A 22,156-nucleotide genomic window follows, 5' to 3' on the forward strand; every position below is an offset into this window, starting at 1 on the left:
TTATTTTTTTAAATCGTAATCAATCGAACAAAACAAAACTTTTTGAGGTATTGTTCGATTTTTGGGGGGCTTTTTTACGCCTTTCATTTAGAGACAGGACAGTGGGTAGAGTCAGAAACTGGGGAGAGAGATGCGAAAAAAGCCACTGGACGGATTCGAACCCGGGGCCGCCCGCTCTCAAAGACTTAGGCCTACACATATGGGGTGCGTGAACCAACTGCTAGACCACTGCTCGTAACATTTTCTGACATAAACTTTAGCGTCAGAGTCGGTCAATTATTATACAAGGGTTCTATTTCCTTATCGAAATATGCATCACTAAATAAGTACTTTCATTTTCAGTGTAATGTCTCCAGTATGAATCTGGACCAAGGTTATTATCGTTGACAGAAATCAAATCAACTTATGGACCAAATCTCCCTTAGTGTTCGTCTCTGACACACACACAGACTGACACACAGCCTGTCTTTACGATTCGTCAGGTTATAATTCAGATGAGTTCAAACCTTGTCCCCCTTTCTTATTCTATATTTCAAAGGGTAAATTCAAAGCTTGATCCAAAGGCAACAGAACTCGGTTGAAGACGTTGAAGAAGTTTCCCCTCTCCTCCTCCGAAGGCCCTCTTCAGTTCTGAACTATCCGGTGGACGGAGTTAGAAATGTAAGCCTCTCCAGGATGACTCACATGAGAGACGCTAGCCGAGTCGTTGACCTAGTTTGGCCTAGAGTCGGTTATCGACCCCCAGAGGTCTGCGGGTTGTTAGGGTCAAATGTCACAAGGAGGGAGTGGGGCTTCAGTTGTTGGAGAGAGAATTCAAAACAGCATTGTAGGACGGTGAAATATGGGGTCTCAGACCACCACCTTCTTTTCTTTAACACCCCTCCATGTCATCATGAGCACTTTGTCCTTCATCACTTCTGATGAAATGTAATTCTAGCGCCGTCCACCAGATAGCTTACAACTGAAATCGCTTTTCAGAGAAGAGGTGAATTACTTCAACCTCGTCCAGTTGCCTTTGGATCAAGCTTCGAATGTACCATGACCCGGATGAATGAGAACCTACAGAGACATGCCATAAGGTTTAAAAAAAAAAAAAAAGGAATGCTTGAGAATTTTCTCTGAACCATTAACGGTACAAATAAAAACTAAAAATGGATAAAAACTAAATCTGAGCATTTTCACAAAATAAAAAACTAAACTAACAAACCAGCATTTAAAAGAAATCAAAACTGGGGGTGCTGGTTGGCTAGTGGTTGGTGCCTGTGCCTCATGAGGGAGGCTGTAGTAGTCCTCGATAGGTTCAGATCTGACCTGTGGCATGTCATCCCCCTCTCTCTCTCTCTATCTGATTTCTGACTCTGTCCTGTCTCTAAATAGAGGCATGAAAAGCCTGTACGCAGTTTTTTTTTAAACTAATGAAAAATCCAACACTTCTATAACCTTCTGGACTTAAGTTTGTTTTCTACTTTGCAACCCTTTTTTAATATGCGATCGACAGGCTCTCTACCCGGACTTGAGACGCTGCAGAGTCCAAAAGAAACGCCGCCATCATCATCAAATGTGTTTAACTTTTAAAAAGCTGACCTCAGGTGTTTACAGAACATACAGCGACAACACTGTGCATTTCAAATGGTGCTTTTATTGCAATGTGTTGCATTCCCACATTCATAGATGTTATAGATTTGTTAGTCAAAGCATCATTTCCTCAAGGTTGGCATCCTCACCTTGGAAAAAAAAAAAAGCAAAAAAAAAAAAAAAAGCAGAGGGATCAAATGCACGAGGTGTTTGTGTTTTGAGTGTAGTAGAGAAGTGTGTGTGTAAACTTGAGCAGCCACGAACATATCAATGAACAAAAACAAACAAAATTTAGAAACTTCCAGTAGATGCAAAGAAAAAAAGAGGTTTTTGTTTTTAAAACGGCAAAAAAAAAACAACAGAAGAAGAAGAGTTTTGTTTGTGTGTCCGCCTGCAGAGGCTCTCACTCCCTGCAGGGACTGGACCCGGCCTGAGACTGATTGTCTACAACATTCCAAAGAAAAGGTAGATTTCTTTATATTCACGTTACACACCTGAACAGGTGGGGTGGGTGAGGGGGGTGAGGGGGGGATTAGGGGGGGAGGGTATTAAAAGAGACAGAGAGAGAGAGAGAGAGAAAAGAGAAAATATAACATGCATAAACTTCTCCCAGGTGAACATCGTCACTCATATTGTCTTGTAATAGCTGCTCCGATGCCTCTTGAAAAAACAAACTTTACACGAGTGTCATATACAAAACTGGACAAAGATGAGTAAAATGTATTATATATATATTTATATATATTTATTTATATTAATTTGTACAAGGGAAGAAGTGGAACCTTGGTCATTTCTTTTTTTTAAAACTCAAATTCTCCAGAGAAAGCATTACCCCCCCTCCCCCAAATAAAAGAACAGAGTGGTGAGTTAGTAATCATATCATGCCTTCTTTTAAAGTCTCCGAACCACATCCCAACCCGCACGCACGCACGCACGCACGCACGCACGCACGCACGCACGCACGCACGCACGCACGCACGCACGCACGCACGCACGCACGCACACACAGAGGACAGATTGGTTTTGAAACACCTGCAGTAGGAATGAGTTTGAATCAAAGGACGGTGGAGAGTCTTTGTGGTACACAAATACCGGTTTGGACCAAAGACCAAAACTGTATCTGTTTGAATTATGCATCAACTTGTTCCTTTTTTATCCTGATGATAAACTTTCTCTTCACTTCATCAGGTATTAGCCCGACCCTGCACCAGGCATTAGCCCGGTCCCCGGTACACGCGCACCACAAGCTCTTCCACATCAGGCAGCACAAACATGTGGCGAGACAAGATAAAGAGACCAACCAGAGAGGACAGGCAACGCAGCGAGCGGGTTGTCGTTCATGTCAGTGCACAGCTGCTGCTCGGTAGCAGAGGTTAAGTCTCACACAAACCAGACGTTTGCTGAGAATGGGGAAAAAAAAAAAGTGTCCGCCTTGGTTTAAGGAAAAACACGGGGAGAGTGATTGCTGAGTGGCGGCAGCGGCTACTGAGCGATGTGTTGCTGAAACGTTTTTTTTTTAAAGAGAGTAGGAATGTTCTGAGGAGGTTTTTAACAGTTCGCAGAGAGAAGAGGAGAGGAGAGGAGAGGAGAGGAGAGAAGAGGAGAGGAGAGGAGAGAAGAGGAGAGGAGAGAAGAGAAGAGGAGAGAAGAGGAGGGGAGGGGAGAGGAGAGGAGAGGGGAGGAGAGAGGACATGAGAGGAGAGGACACAAGAGAAGAGGACACGAGAGGAGAGGAGACAAGATGAGAGGACATGAGATGAGAGGAGAGGAGAGGAGAGGAGAGAGGACATGAGAGGAGAGAAGAGAGGACACAAGAGAAAAGGACACAAGAGGAGAGGAGAGGAGAGGAGAGGAGAGAGGACATGAGAGGAGAGAAGAGAGGACACAAGAGAAAAGGACACAAGAGGAGAGGAGAGGAGAGGAGAGGAGAGGAGAGGAGAGGAGAGGAGAGGAGAGGAGAGGAGAGGAGAGAGGGCGGGGGTGTCACCTGAAGAAGATTGGCATAGTTTTCATACTGAGGATCGGTTGGCGTAGAGCGAGAGCGAGAGAGAAAAAGTCAAAGAGAGAGAACTTAGAGAGAGAAGGAACAACGTTAAGTCGTCTTTTGGATCAGGGTGTTTTCATCTACGGTCGAGTTCTGCACGAAGAACCTGAGCTCAATTCAATTTCAAATACTAACACTAACATTTTTTCTGTACATTCAGGGGCGGGGCGGGGCGGGGCGGGGGCGGGGCTTAACCTTTCTCCTAATACTGATCTGATTGAGACAGTTTCCCACGGGCCTTTTCACTCCGAGTAAATCCGATATAAAGTGCAAAATGAGATTGTATTTGCAAATTCCTGGAATAATTCTGATTCATCTATGTGTGTAAAAAAGTCATTTTAAAATACAGTAAACTTTTTTTTTTCTATAAAGGTGAAAAAATGTTCTTTAAAAAAACCCCTGGCTAACAAGGTCATTAGTGTTAAACGGCAAAGGAGCGACCTTTACCGTGAGAAAATATATATACACGAGGCACCTCAAGTTTGGTATAAAGTCAAAGAATGAAGAGTCGAAGCTGAGAGAGGTCATCAGGTGACGAGTAGATCCGCTGAGAGGGACACTGAACTACACTGACGGGGATTTTTATATACGTGTGTCTACAAAATGAAACGTTTTGCTCCAGTGTTAATTCAACAAGTGAAGAAATGCTTCTGTCAGTAAGGTGCATAGCTAACGGTTGCAAAGTGACATCACTTCAGGCACACACACACACACACACACACACAAAAGAGACGTCGCTGAACCGACTGGGACTTTGGGACATCGTGTTGCAGAGAGAGGCCACTTTAAAAAAATGGAAAAAGAAAGAAAGAGGAGACAGGGGGGAACGAGCGAGGGCGAGCGAGCAGTGTGTGTGTGTGTGGAGGGCCGCTACATTATGTGTTATCCAGTGATGATGAGGTTTGCATATGGTTTCCATCAAACATCTTGAAGCTTTGGTCATTTACTAGAGACGAATGCAAAAAAAAAAAAAAAGAGGCTACATGAGTGAGACACTGAGGAAACAAGACAAAGTAGAAGAAAATAAAGCCCACTATTTCACACAACCAGCAGGCAATGCTTCTCCAAGAAACCAAGGCTCCACTCTCCCAGATCTGCTTAAACGTTTTGACAAACAGAGAAAAAAAAATTAAATAATAATATGGCCTTTTATCTTTTTTTTTTTTCTTTTTCACTTTTAAATTAACCCGTACAAAAAAAAAAGCCAGTCCACGCTGCTTCTCTCTCTCTCTCAGTAAAATCACATTCAGCAGTCGCTTAAAAAACAACAACAAAATAAACCATTCTCTGGCATAGTTCATCTGAAAACAAAAAACACCCACAGGTACTGTGCAGGGTCTGAAAGAAAAGAGAAGAATCAAACCAGGACATCTCCCACTTTGCCATCTTAGAGAACACCAGATATACAGTATTAATCACTTACACACACACACACACTCACTGATAGTCATTTACATACATACATCATCAGAAAAAAATAAAAAAGTAGAAAATCAAAAAAAAAACATGAAATCAAAACATGACGGAGGCGAGTAGTTTTTTTTTATACCACAAACTCGGAGCACTACTTTTTTTCTTGTTTGTTGATTCTGAACAAATACATATTCACATTTCTCTGTTATATACATCATGTTAACATCTTTACAAAAGAAGAAGAACCTAAGCTTGTACCTGTTAATCGTAGCGAGGAAGGAGGGACTGTTTGTTTCCATTGAATGGCTGTTGCATACAAAATAAAAATACAATATGCATTGGTTGTATTTGGCATGTCGGTTTGTTTAAAAAAAATAATAAACACAGGATGAGCTGAGAGTTTTTCTGCAGTTGACAGGGTTTGTAGAGGAAACCGTTTCCATAGGAATGCCTATTCCACGCAGAAAAGTGAGAGGAGGGGGGAGGAGGAGAGGGAGGGGGAGGAGGTAGGAGGGGCTTCAATACTGTACGTATACTGTGTGAAATAATCAGAGCAGAGAAACACAAGAGGAGGCTGAATCTGGCAGAATCCTTCCTTATAAAAATAATAAAATAAAACATAAAAAATACATTCTTCCACTTTGTGCAGCTTCTGTCTCTTCTGAGTATTTTTACTTTTTTTTTTGAAACATCAAACCAAACAGCGGCACAGGAGGGTCTGACCGGCGCGTTCACACTGTGAGAAACAAGAGACAGGAGGTCCGCAAAAAAAAACAAAAAACGTGCGGTTACAGGAGAAGCCTGCAAAATTCAATTTTAGGGCTTCCTCATCTCCTGGCTGTCGGGTATTTTGTATCGACAGTCCTGCAGAGGAAGTGCAGAGTTTAAGTGCTATGAATATAGGGGCTACATGTTTATTCCAAAAGTCCAAAAGAATCGATGACATCACTAAAAATGCTTTCCTTTCTGCTCAGAGGGATGAAAATTAACTCCCCCAGGAAGGATATCCTAACATGACAAATAATCAGAGACCGCATCCAGAAACTAACTCTGTGAGGGAGAACTCCAGGCTGGATTATCAACAGGTTTTTGTGTGTGCATCCACCAGCTCATGTGAAGTCATGGAGAGTCTCAGTGTGGAGGTAGAGGGAAGTTTTCGTCTGAGACACCCGTGACATTTCACATAAACCAGTGGAGTGTGCGATCGGGATTCTGGGAGTCTTTAAATGACTATTGTTGGACGTCATCTATCGAGACACAGAGAGGCTCAAATGTTCACGTTCAGCATCTTCAGCTGTGTTAGAATATATTTTCTTTCCCCCGTTTTGTATGACTGTAAAAGGTGAAAGTGAAGCTGTCCCTTTTGGATCTCAGAAACATCAATTTCAGACATTTTAGAGATTTATAAAAAAACATGAAAGAGCCAAAAATAGCCGACACATTCTCTGATTATAAAGTCGTGAGGGGCTGCGTTTAAAAACTTGAATAAGCGCTCATAGTCAAGAAGAGCTGAATCCAAATATGGGAGCTTGTGAGGGTCATGTAAAGTGTCTGTCCTGCTCGGTGGTACTGTCAGTATCAAGATGGTGGACCAATCAGAAACAGTCGCTCACAGTGTGAAAACTCAGTTAAGAGGAAAAAAGATAACCAGACAGAACTCCTGCCTGATTTAAAAAAAACAAAAACAATAATGAGGTAATAAACAAAGCTGATGATTTATCCACATGCTTCTCTAATAAATATATACACAGAAAAAAAATAGAAAAATAAAAACATCTCAGAGAGTCTTGGCAGACGTTTGAGTCCAGGAGGCAGAGTTTTAAAAAAAAGAAAGAAAAGAAAAGAAAGACGTAGTTGACATTTCCTGGGCCTCTGTTTGGATACACGGTGCATCGACGTGCACGCTTTAAATACACACACACACACACGGAGCCTTTTCGAGCTGTGCACAAAGTGGTTCTCTCATCGAACAACACTGGAGGAGTCGGTGGGTGGAATGTTGACCTTGCATGCTATCCCATCTGTATCTGTTGCATACGCTTTGTTTGTTTGTTTGTTGACGACGGTAAACAGGAGAGCACTCAGACTGCATCCTACTGACAGTGTGTGTGTGTGTGTGTGTGCGTGTGTGTGTGTGTGTGATGTTAGCGGGGATACTAGGATCTGAATTTGAGGTCGAAGCTGCATGTTGAACCCTCTCACTGGATGCTGCCTCCAATATTCCTGAGTGAGAATAATCAATGAACCAGGATTCATTCATTCAAGATTCTGTGCTGAAACCAGACGATTCTTTGAGGACATTATTTTGTATATCGGCACAATAAAAACATAGATCAGTCGGTGCACTGGATGGACTTGATTACCCATCGGCCGGTCTAAACATCAACAACGTTTTAACTGTTTTTTAAAAGACTCAACAGAGTTACAAAGACGTAGTGAGGTGAGTCTGAGTAAAATGTGTCTGCGGGACAGACAGCAGGTGTAGCGGGTTTGACCTAAGTGCACGGGCGGGTGAGTTCTGTCAGATATTCTTGGGCCTGGCCGTGAAAGGCTCTGATGAAGTTCCTACAAACATCATATTTCATTCGTTGTCATGTCACTTTTTGGACAAACAAGCAATCAAAAAAGACTTTTTAATGAGATCATCTCTTTAACTGACCCCGCTGTTAAACCAACAGGAGTCCTTTAAATCCACACAACCTTTACTTTCTATTAGTGTGTCATCTCTGATCGACACAAACACTCACACACTGAGTACCAATACTACACTCTCACTGCAAAGTTTCAGACTTTCACCTCACTGCCGATCATTCCTCACAGACCCTCGTGTTTGTCATACTGGAGTATAACGTCAATAACCAAAGATAAAGTGCTGAAATGTAGTGAAACAGAAAAGCAGAAAATGGTTTCTGAAAACACAGATCTCCTCGGATGTGAGGGCTCTGTTTTCTGCTGTCGATGTAGTGAGATCAAAGACGATCATTACAAACCGGACTAGAATGTGATTCTCATGCTAACAGGATTTTAAATTAAAGTATGAGTGACAGGAAGATGAAATATCCACCAGTCAAGCACAAATCTTAGCGGCCAAATTCAATAAAAAAATTGTTGGATGGTTGACTGACTCCTCGTAAACAAGGCCGCATACTAGCTTCATTTAGGTAGCCTAATGCTAACAGGATATAATGCAGCTGGTGTCAACGGAGAGAAGGTACATATCATGTATAGCGAGTAAAGTAAAAAAAACAACAACCTAATACCACATGCCACGTGTTGTCATGGTTACAGAGAAGTCTCAAAGTGCTGTCCCATTGGCATTAAAACCATTTGGAGACCTTGCAGCCTCGTGCACTCGATCTCTTTCCAGGTGTCGTCAATTAAGTCCTTAAGGGGTCAGGGGTCAAGGGTCAGGGGTCAGGGAGGACATGGAGATTCCGCCTGTGTGTCAGCTCGCCCTCGTTTAGCTCCAACATGCAGACAGCAGAAGGAGCAGGAGAAGCTCCAGCTGCACCAAAGCGTGGTTAAAAACTCAACATAGTTTTTCCTCAATGAAATGACTTTTGACCCTCTGGTGACCTCCCTGCATGCGGCCCTCGGCAGGTGTGTGGACACTTGATTTAACCAGTAAGCTTTGAGGTATACGTTTAGTTACATTAAAGTAACATACATACTAAGGTAGATTCTGGAAAGTGCTGAGATTTGGGGTTTAAAAGTGAGTCTTGTGGGAGGGGTTACCGAGGCCATCTTGACGGGCTCCTACACCGACTGTATCGTTGTTTGGTGTGTCAGAATGAGACCAAAGCAGGCTTTAATATTCCACTTGTATCGTGTATCGTGACTTTAATTCAAAGAGGATATTTAGAGGCAGCATCACGGCAGGGTTTCTAGTTTCCTGATGCACGATAAGAAGCGGATGTGAGTGTGGATCTCTTTCTTTGATTGTTAACAGAGAGACACAGTGTCTGACTGAGCAACAACAGTCAACAGAAAACTGTGTGTGTGTGTGTGTGTGTGTGTGTGTGTGTGTGTGTTTGTCACCAGTGGAGTGAAGTCTTCATCAGGGAACCAGAGGTGGAAGGAGGGGGAGGGTTGAATCCCAAAAAAACGTAGAAAAAAAAAAAAAAAACAGGTCTGCAGGAGAAATGAAAGAAAATGTTTTGTTTGGCGACTCAACCCCGCCCTGTTTGGATTCAACTTCATGACATCTGGAAATGAATGATCCATCACATCATTGTTAGGAACTTCTATTACTAAAGCCTCTACTTAAATGTCATTATATAGGAAACAATACCCCAGAGAGCTGGATGTTTGCCGCGACCACGTGTGCAATGTGGATGCGGCTAAGTACCGTCAGCATCAACAAAGGTCGCGCGATCGCGGCAAAGAGCGCAGTTTGAGGTATTGTTTGACTTTGTCTTTGACTTTTTTTAATACAATGGTTACAACACATGTACTGTCTCTTGAAAGAATTGTACATACATAAGAAGAAGGAAAAAAACGCGAGAAAAGATGGCTCCCTGGTCACCACAAGAGAAAGCAAACACCTCCATTTTTTCTTTTCTTTCTTTTTCAGAAAGTCGTGGCTTCTTGTCGTGCTGAAGCGAAACCTAGCCGTGTTTTTAAAAAAAAAAAAATTCAAATTTAACTTTTCACATTTCAGAAGTTGGATTAACTTTCTCCTCGTGTAGCGTTTCTTTTTTTTTTTTTTTTTTTACAATATCGTGACGCCGAAATAAAAATGATCTACGAGGTGACGTTCTTAGAATTAAAAAAAATAATGAAAGGAAACTTAAAAAAGGAAAATAAGAAACCTGGATCGAATCACATTATACATCGTTTTGCTGTTCTGAGTCATCAATTAATTACACTTTTCTTTTCTTTTTTTTTCAGAGGAAAGCAGTTACAAGAGAAGAGTGAGCTCGTCCCCCCCAAAAGTCTTTGTCCTTCTGTTCTGTACAATACTACCCGCCTGCATGGTGCACAACATGGCAAACAACACTGATAGGCCGAGAGAGAGCATGAAAGAGAGAGAGAGAGAGAGAGAGAGAGAGAAAGAACCCAACAGGGCTCTGTATTCACAGCTGCTGAGGTGAGGGGTAAAATGTGACGGACAGACAGTTAAATAATTATAACAGTCTCATTTTCTTTTTATACTTTGAAAAAATAATAAAAAATAAAAACTTCCTCCTGTCGGGGGAAGAAACACACGTAAGTTCCAAACTGAGCAGCATCCCGTCTGTCTCCCATCCCATCCATCCATCCATTAATCCGTCTCCGTTCTGGCTGTTGTCAAAGCTTGTTCTGATGATCATGAAGATGAAGATGATGATGACGGTGAGAGCAGAAGATTTTTTTTTTTAAACAAAAACAAAACAATTCCACCAAAAATAAAAATAAAAACAGGAGCTAGAATAATATGTAGTAGAAGAAGAAGAAGAAGAAGAAGCAGAGCTCGGGAAAAACTCAAACTTCCACCAGGCACTGTAGCTGATAGAGAGAGACAGTCTCAGAACCAGCTGATACTGAGCTTCTATCCCACAATGCCACAGAGGTCTGAAACCTTAAAACATTCCCACATCGCTGAGAGACAGGTCGGAGAAAAAACTCAAAAAAAAAAAAAAAAAAAACTCAAAAAAAAAACTCAAAAAAAAAGCCAGAGGTTCTGCTGATGTGTGGGATAATCCCACACGTTAAAAGAGCTCTCAGCTGTACGCTGGAACTCATGCTCCCAAGATGCACTGCTGCTGCTGCCGCGACGGTCCAGCAGAGAAAGAAAAACAAACAACAACAACAACAACAACAACAACAACAACAAAAAAAGAGGAGGAGGAGGCCGGCCCTGATTTGACAGTGACGACAACTTGGCAAATCTACAAATGATGTCGCGGTTTGTTTTCTTGGGTCAGGAAGCAGGAAGTAGGTCACCGAGGAATGAGCAGCAAGACAACACTGCCTTTAATAGGCTGAGGCAGACAGACAGGTTGTCAGACAGATTAGACAGGCAGGTTTTAAATACACTGCTGCTCCTTCTGACTTGAGTCTTTTCCGTTAAGTTCTTGGGGGGCGGTTTCAAACAAACCGGGCCCCCCCCGAATCCACCAACGGCGCACAGATGTGGCGAGGCCCGACGACCGCCGCCGCCGACCTCTCCGAGCCGTCGTGGCTGAGGCCCGTCCAAACATCCATCTTTCCATCGATCCATCCAAAAAGGTGAGACAGAGACAGCAATGGGTCTGGTGCACCGACCTCCGAGGAGGAGGCGTAGAAGTGAGAAGTAGAGAGGGTAGAGCAGGAGAGCTGGAGAGCGGGCGGGGGGGCCGTCACTCGGTGAGCAGCTGCTGGAGGAGGCTCTTCTGCTGGGCCTGGTTGTTCTGTTGGGAGCCCGGGGGCGCGGGGCCCTTCTGGGAGGCGGCGGCGGCGCCGATGGAGCCCTGGTTCAGGTAGGAGTCGCCGCCCACCAGGTTGACGGTACACTGGACGTCTGCGAACACCTGAACCTGCTGCACCTGCAGACGACAGAGACGACAGTGATACACCACATCATCAGTACAAATACTTCCTGCTTTCACTCGTTATCTTCTTATGTGTTATTGTCGAGTATCTCGCTTCACGTCTGTAAATATTTTCTGCTCAATGTTTGTGGGAAGCTGCTGACTGAGCCGCTGCACGTCTTTTGAAAAAGTCATTTTTAATCTCAGGGAGCCATAAAGGTGACATAAAAGTTAAAAACAAAAAAGGGAGCTGGAGAGGTGCCACTTCCTGATCACCCTGGGAATACCAGTTGCTGTGTTTTGTGTCCCTTCTAAATGTTTCAGTATGAAACGGTACATTTTCCTCCTGCTTTTTCCATTGTCATCTATATTAAAAAGGAAATAATCTTCAGAAAAGGTAAAGGGGTAATAATGGATATGAAGGGTCTAAAAATGTAAATTCTGTTTTGGATTTTTAATTAATTAATTAATTTTTCAGATTTTGAGTTTTCTGTTGTATCTTTCATCACAATAAGTTCACTGATTTAGACTGAAAGTCTTTGCCGTTGACGTTGCCCATGACGCAGAGATTTGCGCCCAAAACCAGAAACACTTTTAGACATGTAGAACGTTTTAAATCCACATTTTTCAGAGATTTATTTTTGGGCTTTTTGTGCCTTTGTTGGAGAGATAAACCAGTGGATATAGTTGGAAATCAGGGAGAGAGAGAGAGTTGGGAACGACAAGGAAAGGAGCCACAGACCGGATTCGAACCCGGGCCGCCCGCCCGCCCAGAGGACTACAGCCTCCACACATGGGACGCGCTCACCAACCACTGCGCCACCAGCGCCCCTTAAATCCTATACATTTATACTCAATGACGGCCTTTTTACAAGTTTACAGATTTGATTACATCTAAAACTAATTAAGAAATATCTTATTCCTTGGAGGTCTGTCATTCTTCTTAACAGGAGGGGTTAAACGGCGCCCTAGGGACCTTTACTGACCAGCCGCCAACAGTAAACAAAGACTCCATGGTGATGTAAATTCCAGGATAGAAAGGCGTTCTGATGGTGACCTACACTCTAACTTTAAGGAACAGCGTTACGATACTTTCAGGTCGTGCAGGTTCAAAGGTCACCCACCTGCTGGTCGCTGCACACCGAGGCGACGCTGCTGAGGTTACTGTTGCTCAAGCCGACCGTCTGCCCCATAGGAGGTAACGAGCCGACGCCGCCTGAGCCTCCGGCCATGGAGACGGTGATGCTCATGTTGTTGTAAACCCCCTGCTGGCCGAAAGCCTGCCCTGCACTCTGTCCTGACTGACTGAACAGGCTGAAGAACGACAACAACAGATGTTAAAGGTATTATTATAATGTAAATAATAACAAAGGTTATCTTTAAACGATGTGAAGATGGCCTCACCTGTTGCTGGCCACGCCCGTCTGTTGCCAGCTCTTCATTTCTGGTGACTGGTAGCCAGGAGGCGGGGCTTGCTGGAGCAGAGGACTCTGGGAGGCGGAGTTTTGAGGTGACAGTAGCGGGCTGGTCGGGCTCATCTCGGGAGGGAAAGGTGGGTCTTGCTGAACTAAAGCTTTGGAAGAGAAACAGCGAGGTCTTAATATTTCATATGTCAGCAGAGGCAAATGGTAAGTGGATTATTTGAACTCACCAGACCCTCCAAACTGCTGAAACAGACCCTGCTGCAGAGAGGGGTTCACGCTGGTGTTGAACGGACCCTGCACGGCGCCAATCAGCGTCTGGTTACTGAGAGGAACTCTGGCGGTCAGTTTGTTGTCCAGAGGACTCCCGCTCATGGGGCTGAAGTGACGCGGTGAGGTAGGGGATTTTCCCGTCATGGGGCTGTACCCTGGTGGGAAGCTGAACTGTTGTTGTTGTTGTTGTTGTTGTTGTTGTTGTTGCTGCGGTGGTTGAGGCGTTGTTGGGGAACCTTTTGGGACTCGGGCGGTTCCGATGGTCCCGACGGCTCCGGTCGGAGTGCCCGCCAGGTTCTGTCTCATCAGCATGACCTTCTGCTGAAAAAGCTGGCGCTGCCGGTGCTGGATGCTGTAGAGCTCTCTCTGCCGCTGGGCCAGCATCTGGGCGTTCAGCGGAGGCTGCTGAGAGAAGACATTTGAAGAAGCTTGTTATGGAAAACCCAAAGTGCATTCTGAATTAAACTGTTTAGAATAGAATAGAATGACTTTATTGATCCCAAACTGGGAAATTGTGGCGTTACAGCAGCAGGTTATCAGAGCAAATAAAACAATGTAAGAATAGAAACATAAATAAGCACGTAGAATATAAAAAGAGATTTATACATCAAGGATTTAACTTAACATTCCTACTGGTTAAAAAAAAAAAAAAAAAAAAATGAAATACAACATTTATTCAGGCAATAAATGAATGAAATTAAATTGAATACAGAAAAACAAAATCAGTTATCCTATAACTAAAGATTTTGGACACAGAAAGAAAATTGACGCAGTTTCATCGGGTTGGTTGGTGGAGGCAGGCTGCTGCTGCTGCTGCTGCTGCTGCTGCTGCCGCTGCACCCAGACCAATATCACTTGATGAACCAAAATCTTAGACTTTTCTTGGTTTGAAATTGTTAGGGATGTCATTGTGCTTAAGATACTGAGTACTGTACCTGCTGCAGGACCGTTTGGCCTTTTTAGTGGTGATTTCATGAAAGTCACGGGTGAAAAGAATCCTCAATATTTACAAAAATGTAGAACCAAAACAGTAATCACTGCTCTCTTCAGTCTGAGTCTGTCACTACAAACACACTATTTAAATCACAGTAAATATAAAACATATTCATAAAAGAAGCTCAGAGTGAATGTTTCCGCTCATTAGTTTAATACATGTACACAGATTTTCTGTCAGTCTATCAGTAGCTGATAATCTCGATGAATGGCGATCTCGCCGCCCTGTCTGACTCACCTGTGAGGGCATTTGAGGTTGTTGAACCCCCTGACGAATCCCTATGTTCACATGCTGAGCTCCTCCTGGAAACTGGGTGATGCCTGCCATCCTGTTCTGGAGCTGAAGGAGAAAAACACACGCAGGCATAAGCAGAGGTCAGAGCAGGACAGGACAGGTGTTGATAACAAGAGTAAAGAGACCGTGTTTTAACGAGAAAACAACATATGAGGTAACTGACAAAATACTGCAGGAGGGATGGAAACAGAAGAGCAGAGGAATCAAATATTAGAGAGGAGGGAAGTGGAGAGTTCTTTAAGAGCTTTTCAATCAATATTTGAAAACATCAAACCAAAAGAGTCACTTGGCTTAGTAGGATACATTCTGACACATTAAGTGATAAGAAATTTAGTGTTATTCATCACAGCTCTGAGAAACTGGGGTCTACCTAAAGGATTATGAGTGAAAGTGAAGGGATCATGTTCATTAAGGGCGATGTCCGACTGCACAGCAAAGAGCAAAGAGAAAAGTGTGTAAAGAAAACATGAAAGCACAAATAGAAGAGAAAAGTTTAAAAGGTCACATATTATACAAAATACTCTTCATGTTTTTCTGACACTAACATGTGTCTCTAGTCCGTCTTCAAACCCCCAAATGAGAAAAGTCCATCCTCTCCATCTTTAGCCTGCTCCACTTTTTCATGTGTACTCAAACAGGCCATTTGGAGATTTTCCCTTCATGACATCACAAAGGGCAGTAGCCCCTCCCCCAGGTGGGTGGCACTCCCACAGCTAGGTGTTTGTTCTGCCCTCTAAGTCTGCCTTCTCACCATAAACAATAGGACATGGAGCGAGAAAGCCCGAGCCACATCCCCTTCCAGAGGTCAGACACAGCTCATTTACATATTTAAAGCTACAGACACAGAAACAGCCTGTTCTGAGCAGGGCTGAAATAGAGGGGTTTATAGACATGATCAAATACAGGATAGGAGTGGATTTAGAACAAGAAACTTCACACACATGTTTTGAGGAGCTCTGAGACTTGTTTAAACTGGTTCAAAAGGAGGAGAATATGTGACCTTAAATGCATTACAAGCGACAACAACTTTGATCCACTCCCTTCAAGATCACACAAAGTCAACACAAACCACCACCTCTGCCTCCTCACCTGCTGAGGGCCCTGCAGTCTCTGCTGCAGCTGCAGGCGCAGCTGGTTGGGTGGCAGCCTCAGCCCGGGGTTCACCCCCTGTGGACGTGTCATTCCCGGCCTCAGCCCCATGCCCGTCACCCCAGCAGGGAACGCCGCACGAGGTGCTCCGAACCCCAGACCCTGTGGCCCCACGCTGGCCAGCTCTGGAGGGAACTGAGCTGGTGGAGCTGCTGTGAACTGGGTGGGGTAGGTGGGAAGTTTAGGGTCCAAGGTGACGGGGGAGGCAGTGGGCTGCTGGGTTGGAAAGGTTTGGGGCAAAGGGTCAAAGCAGCCGCCCTGGGGAGAGGACAACCACAAATTAGTTTTGTGTTTTTTTTACTGAAAATAAAAACGTTTCATCATGTCACTAAATCTTTCTTTTTCAAGTTTGGAATTCCGTTCCCTGAGTTTGTCCTGAAAATAAACCATAAGAGCCAGAACCAGCTCTCTCCAACAGCCAATTACTGACCTGAAATGAATCATTATCAGAACCTTTCCTTCCCTCTTCATGCTCAACACATCTCTTCTCTATGATGCACTCACCTGTACCAGTTTGTCGATCCCCAGGGCTTTATCCAGCTCAGCCAGTTCACTCTCATCAGTCCCACTGAGGAAGGAGACGAGCTGCTCCAGCAGAGCTTTCTCATCGTTTCGTCCCTCGGGTGTGGTCGGAGGGCCCAGCACTTCGTCCAGCGTGCAGGGAACACACTGCCTGCTCGCACACAGAAAACAAAGCGTCTCAGCGCACACAGCTCGCCTACGTCTTTGAAACGTTTGGTGCATTTTACTTCCGCAACTTCAGCAAAAATGATAAAACGGGTGAGTGGGTTGGGTGGAGTGCAGCACTACTTACTCTTGAGGTGACGCTAACGGAGCTTGTAAAGGTGTTCCAATACCGTCAAAGGTCAAGGTATCAGACAGGGCCAGAGGCTGGAACTGGGAGTCTCCCACATCCATCTTAGATAAGCCTGAAACAGAGTTTTTAAAATCACAATTTAAAGGAAGACATTTCACAGCAATCAGATTAAACAGTTATTATTCTATCATGAAGTAGTGCCTCGTATAATTTAACAGCAACTAAAAAATCCTGCCTTTGGTGCCACATTTTCACCTTGCTTTATTCATGTAGCATAGCCGTGCCCTCGTCTACAGCATAGAGAAAATCTTTATCGCGCATAGGGTCGTATATGTAACAGAATACAGTCCAACCACACCCAGTGCTGATAATGAGAGAGGTCATTCACGCAGTAGAGCATTCAGACTTTCAGACTATAGACTTCAGCTCAACAAAGCTCCCCTGCTGCTGAAGAGTTTGTGTGTCAAGTTACGACAGAACTAAGTTCCCACAGTCTTTTTCCACTTCTCAAAACATAAATATGACAGTTTGATGGTTTCCTAAGTACCAGTGCTCGAACTGAAGGGGTTGATGATTTCCGCCTCAGGAAAGGGGCTGCTGTCTTTGGGGGTCTGGTAGAGGTCTCCCTGTCCCTGGGCCTGAGTCTGGCCTGGAGTGGGCGGGCTGCAGAAATCAAAGGATGACTGACTCTGGAGGCTGCAGACGGAGGGCGGGCCGCCATCACTGAGCCCTGAGGGACAGGAACACAGGGCGCAGACAGGTGAGGAACAATCATAACAAACAAGACAAAATGGGAGACGACTATTTCATATTTTTATCTCTAATGTAGAATGTGTTGTCGTCTGTAAGTCTCTGTGTTTTATTTATATATTAAATGTTCAAGCAGCTCTAAACCAATGGCTCTCAGAGGGATTAATAAAGCTGTCCGAATTAAAGTCATTTTCATGTGTTGATTGAAACTGCAATGCCAACATTTTGCCACTAGAGGGCATCAAGACTCACATCTGTAGTCTCATATGAATGAATAAATCACATACCACCACCACTGCTACTGAAAATAAAATAATACAATAAGAAATTACAACAAAACATGTTTTTTTTAATTTTCAGCCTCTGTACATGGCGTGCCAACAGACCCCTAGGCTACCCGTGCCCCCCCCCGTGTATAAAGCCTTAAGTGGTAAAAAGCCTTGATATATCACCTCCTTGTCAATCCAGACTCATAGTTACTACTCAACACGCTTTAAGTAGTTTGCAGATTCTTGAAATCCCACAAGGAAATACTTTATTTTGAAAATAAATCAGTTTAGCTTTCCTGCTGTATTCACAGGAAACACTTTACAACATGCATCAGATCGTCACACATCTGCACCTATGGGTCAGTTCAACACGATGATTTTAAACATCTGTCTTCGGACCGTGTTGTTGTCTCTCTTAATATTTATTCTGCTTTTGCATATTTACTGTTGTCCTCTCGACATCATTAAAAGTGAGTGCATGCCTTCAGTCATTCTTCTTTAATATTAGAAGAAATGTGAAACTGCATTTTTATTTCATCATATTTAACATTTAATTTTTATTCCTGTAAAAATGACTCTATAAGACTTTTGAATGCATGTTATTAAAACACGTCGGTTTGCTCTTTAAATTGACCCTGTGTTTGAAATATGTTGTATAAATAAAAGCAGCCTTGCCTAAATATTGAGACTGCACTTCAGGGTCCAGAGGTAGTATATTATGTTTAACTCTTCCCTCTTCTTAAAGCCCCCCCCCGTGCTGAAACTGTACCTCGGTTAGGAGTGCCTGGAGGCTCTCTCTTCACATTGACGTTGCGGGGAGTGCTGGCCTCACCGGGCTGCAGCTGAGTGGGCGACTGCAGTTTGAGCTGGGGGGAGGGGGAGTGGAGCTGCGGTGACGGCGAATGCAACTGGGGAAGGTTCTGGGGCTGCTGGGACAGGGGGGACTGGAGCTGAGGCACGGGGGACTGGAGCTGAGCTGGGCGTTGGGGGGCCGGAGAGTGTAGCTGGGGGCCTCCTCCAGGGGTTGTTGGATCCTCGCCGCCCTGCTTGGCCCCACTCGGGCCTCTCAGGCCGGGCAGCAGCTGGGTGAGAGGGTCCATGTCAACAGGGCCACCCGACACCTGAGGGCGGGAAAAATGAGCACACAGCAAGAAACACATGAAAGGGGATCGAGAGAGAGAGGAGGATGAGGATGGAAGAATTAATGGTGTAATGGAGTGAAAGAGAAAGAATTAAAGAATAATGGGTGGCAGAGGAGAGGAGGGGGGGAGGGGGGCAGAGGATCAGTGACACGGAGACGGGGAGAGACAAAAGGTTAAAGGCCAGCTAGCTTCAAAGGCTGCAGCTGGTAGCTGAGCCCGCAGCCGAGACAAAGTCCAAGAAAATAAACATCCAACATGATTTACAACGGCTGTCAGCGAGCTGCCAATGCAGCAGTGAGGCTCAGCGGAGAGAAATACCCGTGCTTAATTGTTCCTTCTCACAGAGTGTCGCTTTAAATTTGAAAGCAATGGCGGCATCCACACGGGTTGCCAACGCAGAGAGCCCATTTTAATAATAAGGTCATTACAGTTATGATTTGGGTGTCATTAGTGTCTGAGGGGAGTCTGCTGCAGTCTGAGTCAGCTGCGGGGCCGCTGATGATTTGGGAACAACAAATACGATGGAGGTCTGCCGTGCACATACCCAGCGTTGTTTGAAGGATCTGAAAACTGCTGTCACAACTTTACCCCTCTCAGTGACGATCAGACGGAGTGATGAGCATCAACGCTTAACATTAGGGGCCTGCGCAATTAGCTGCTATTTCATTGTCACGCTAATGTGAGCATGTTGCAAACATGAAGAACAGCTACCTGATGTTAATGTGATGGTTAGCTCGGGTCAGTTTGTGCACATTTCCCTCTCACACCGTTTGAATGCAGGCAGGTGAAGATCAAGCAGGCTATTGGCTAGCTCAGATTAGTAAATGCCCTGAAGCCCGAGATGTAATCTCTTATTTTAAGACATGTAAGTAAAATGTAGAAGCCTCCATCTGCATTATTTTACTCATAACAAGCATCTCCGGCCGAATTCCTGGTTTCTAAAATCTCAGAATAAGAAGATTATCAGGACCTGTCAGGTAAATGAGGCTTTTATTTTTGAAGAGAAATGTGATAAATACACTTGCTGAGATTTTAATTTTTATAAACGTAGACCGACTTAAAGACTGTGGTTTACTCTTTGATTTTTGCTCTTTTGATTATTTGACCCATCTGTCACATAACTGCATTTTACTTATCATCATGTTACTTCAGCATTTTTTGCACTATTCACCACTGCACTGTTTCATATTTAGTCTTTTCTTATTACGTTTACTGTTGATATTTAATGTTGTACCTGTACATAAGAGAGCACAGTTCACAAAAGTTAAATTCCTTGTGTGTGTGTAAGCATACCTGGACAATTAATCTGATTCTGCTCCACACTTTGGCTTCTTTATTTAAGTTCCTATGAAGTTTTTTTTTGAACAGGTTGCTGAGCACTGACTGTTACCTCTGTTCCACTATCGTCTGAAACAACCGCTAACTGAAGGATTTATCTGACAGTGTCATTCATATTTCCTGTTGATGACTCATACTTCACTTGTATTCTCTTCCCTTTAGTGAAACTCTTCCTTGAATTGTGACTCATGGCTGTGTTGTTGTCTACGTGCTCTCTAACTCATTGGGTACTGTAAATGACAATCATTAGCCATGATGAGTCCCCAACGAGCAGCTTCCAGGAGATCTATTCTACTGATCCATATTTAAATAGATACACATAATGTGAGTATAACAGATCTCCTTTAAAGGAAACAATACATAAGGAGACTAACACTTTGAAAGCTGTTTCATGGGAACTTTAAGAATGACGCTCCCTGGAGATTGACAGGTTTGTTTATTCAGTAAATCAGTTTGCACCACGCTGGTCGAGGTGAACGTGAAGATAAGCGAGAACTATAAAGTCCGCTTGATTACACTCAAACTCTTTTATATACAGTATCTTATCTCGCTGTGATCACAAGACTTACCACAACAAGAATAATGAAAAGGCAAGTATGAGTATATGACTGTTATACAAAGAGAAAGCGCACACTAAGAATTCATAAAAATCTCTTTAAAGGAGGTCTATTATCCTCACTTTCATCATTAATCATGTCAGTCTGGGACACTTATTGAGTAGCACTGTGAGATGTGTAGCTCAAAAACTTCCTTATTTATATTTTACTGGCGTCCGTATAATCACTAATTTCAGCCTCTGCCTGAAATATAATTTTAGCTACTGTCCCTTTAAGGCTCCCTATCCCCATATGCCCACTTTCCTCTGATTGGCCAGCTCTGTTTGAGGTCACATGGAAATATGAGTGAGCTCTGTCCCTGAGGATTACGCCAGCAACTGTGTATCTTGGGTTTAAAAAAAAAACTGTAGGAACTTCCAAAATCATTACAAATAAATAAATAATGTATTTAAATATGGATCAGCATCATAGATCTCCTTTAAGGTGTTGTGTAACTTCACAGATGTTTCCAGTTGTTTTGGTTGAGTAGGCACATGTTGGAGTGGATCAATGCTAAGCTAACGAGGGGGTTTATCACAATTTTTGCAGCGCAACATAAACTGCAGGAGTGACTCGTTTGGCTCTTTACTGAATATCTCACGTGACATCACACATTTTGATCATTGCACATCACTAATTTTCTTAAATGTGTTCCTCTTATTAAATGTGTTTCAGCGAGCGCCCTCCTTTGTATTTTGTTTTTTCAACAGTTCTGAATCAAACAACCAATCAGGGATGGTTTGGACCTAACGAGCCAATCACAGCGACTCTGTGAGGAGAACGTTTGCAGTGGTTGCTTGGCAACAGTGAAGTTTCAAACCAGCCTGATCTTCTCTGTGTTTTTTGTTCCGTTGGGATGTTCATGTTGGTTTCTGACACTTTAAGTTCAGCAAATTATGAGCGACTGACTGACTGAGAGTCATCTATCTGGTTTATTAAAACTTTATTAACAACATTGACCGTACCGTGGAGTCCCGGCTGTCCCTGCGGCTGTCTCTGCGGTTCTCTCCGACGGGGCTCGATTTGGGGCTCATGCAGGATGGGCTGCTGGAGACTCCTGCAGCTTTGGATGCACCCACTGAGAGAGCAGTGGACCCGATACAGAGCGGCCCCTCCCCGCTGGATCTCTTCTCCACCTTCACTCTGACCGTCTGCAGACTGAGAGCAGACGGAGGCGGCAGGTCTCTCAAGTCCTTAAAAAAACACAAATTAAATTTCAGTTCAAATGTTTTAATGATGTCACGACTCAGGAGGTTACATTATTTAGATTCCAGAGGAAAATACAAATTCTGATGTACAATAAGTCAGAGATGACATTTCTGTGTGGATATTAATCAAAGCTAACTAAGTGTGATTTACTAGAATTAAGAGAATATATATAGATTTTTTTCAACAATGAAATAAATATGAATTAATCCTATCGTGAGCATCTTTCAGTTTGTGTGGATTTTTGCATCCCCTGAGCTAAAAGCAGGACATCCAACCTTCTGGTTGTGACCCCCCCCAAACGCTTTTCATACCAGAATAAAAACATATATGTAAGGTTTTAATATTAGGTAAAAAAAAACAGAAGAAAATCAGAAGATTTTC

The 22,156-nt window shown here is 43.6% G+C and overlaps 1 protein-coding gene across 1 annotated transcript in view; it reads right to left on the reverse strand.

Annotated features, from left to right (window-relative positions):
• Positions 1-1,619: 1,619 nt before the first annotated feature.
• The window catches only part of ncoa1 (nuclear receptor coactivator 1), a 65,839-nt gene continuing 45,302 nt past the window's right edge, over positions 1,620-22,156 (reverse strand). The window contains 11 exon segments of the mRNA XM_065964129.1: positions 1,620-11,538; positions 12,648-12,837; positions 12,928-13,096; positions 13,175-13,619; positions 14,449-14,550; positions 15,595-15,912; positions 16,159-16,327; positions 16,469-16,583; positions 17,019-17,201; positions 18,260-18,611; positions 21,532-21,759. Coding sequence (XP_065820201.1) covers positions 11,353-11,538; positions 12,648-12,837; positions 12,928-13,096; positions 13,175-13,619; positions 14,449-14,550; positions 15,595-15,912; positions 16,159-16,327; positions 16,469-16,583; positions 17,019-17,201; positions 18,260-18,611; positions 21,532-21,759 — 2,457 coding nt within the window. The 3' untranslated portion in view covers positions 1,620-11,352.

This window comes from Labrus bergylta, chromosome 15 (assembly GCF_963930695.1).
Source record: "Labrus bergylta chromosome 15, fLabBer1.1, whole genome shotgun sequence".
Classification (NCBI taxonomy): Eukaryota; Metazoa; Chordata; class Actinopteri; order Labriformes; family Labridae; genus Labrus; species Labrus bergylta.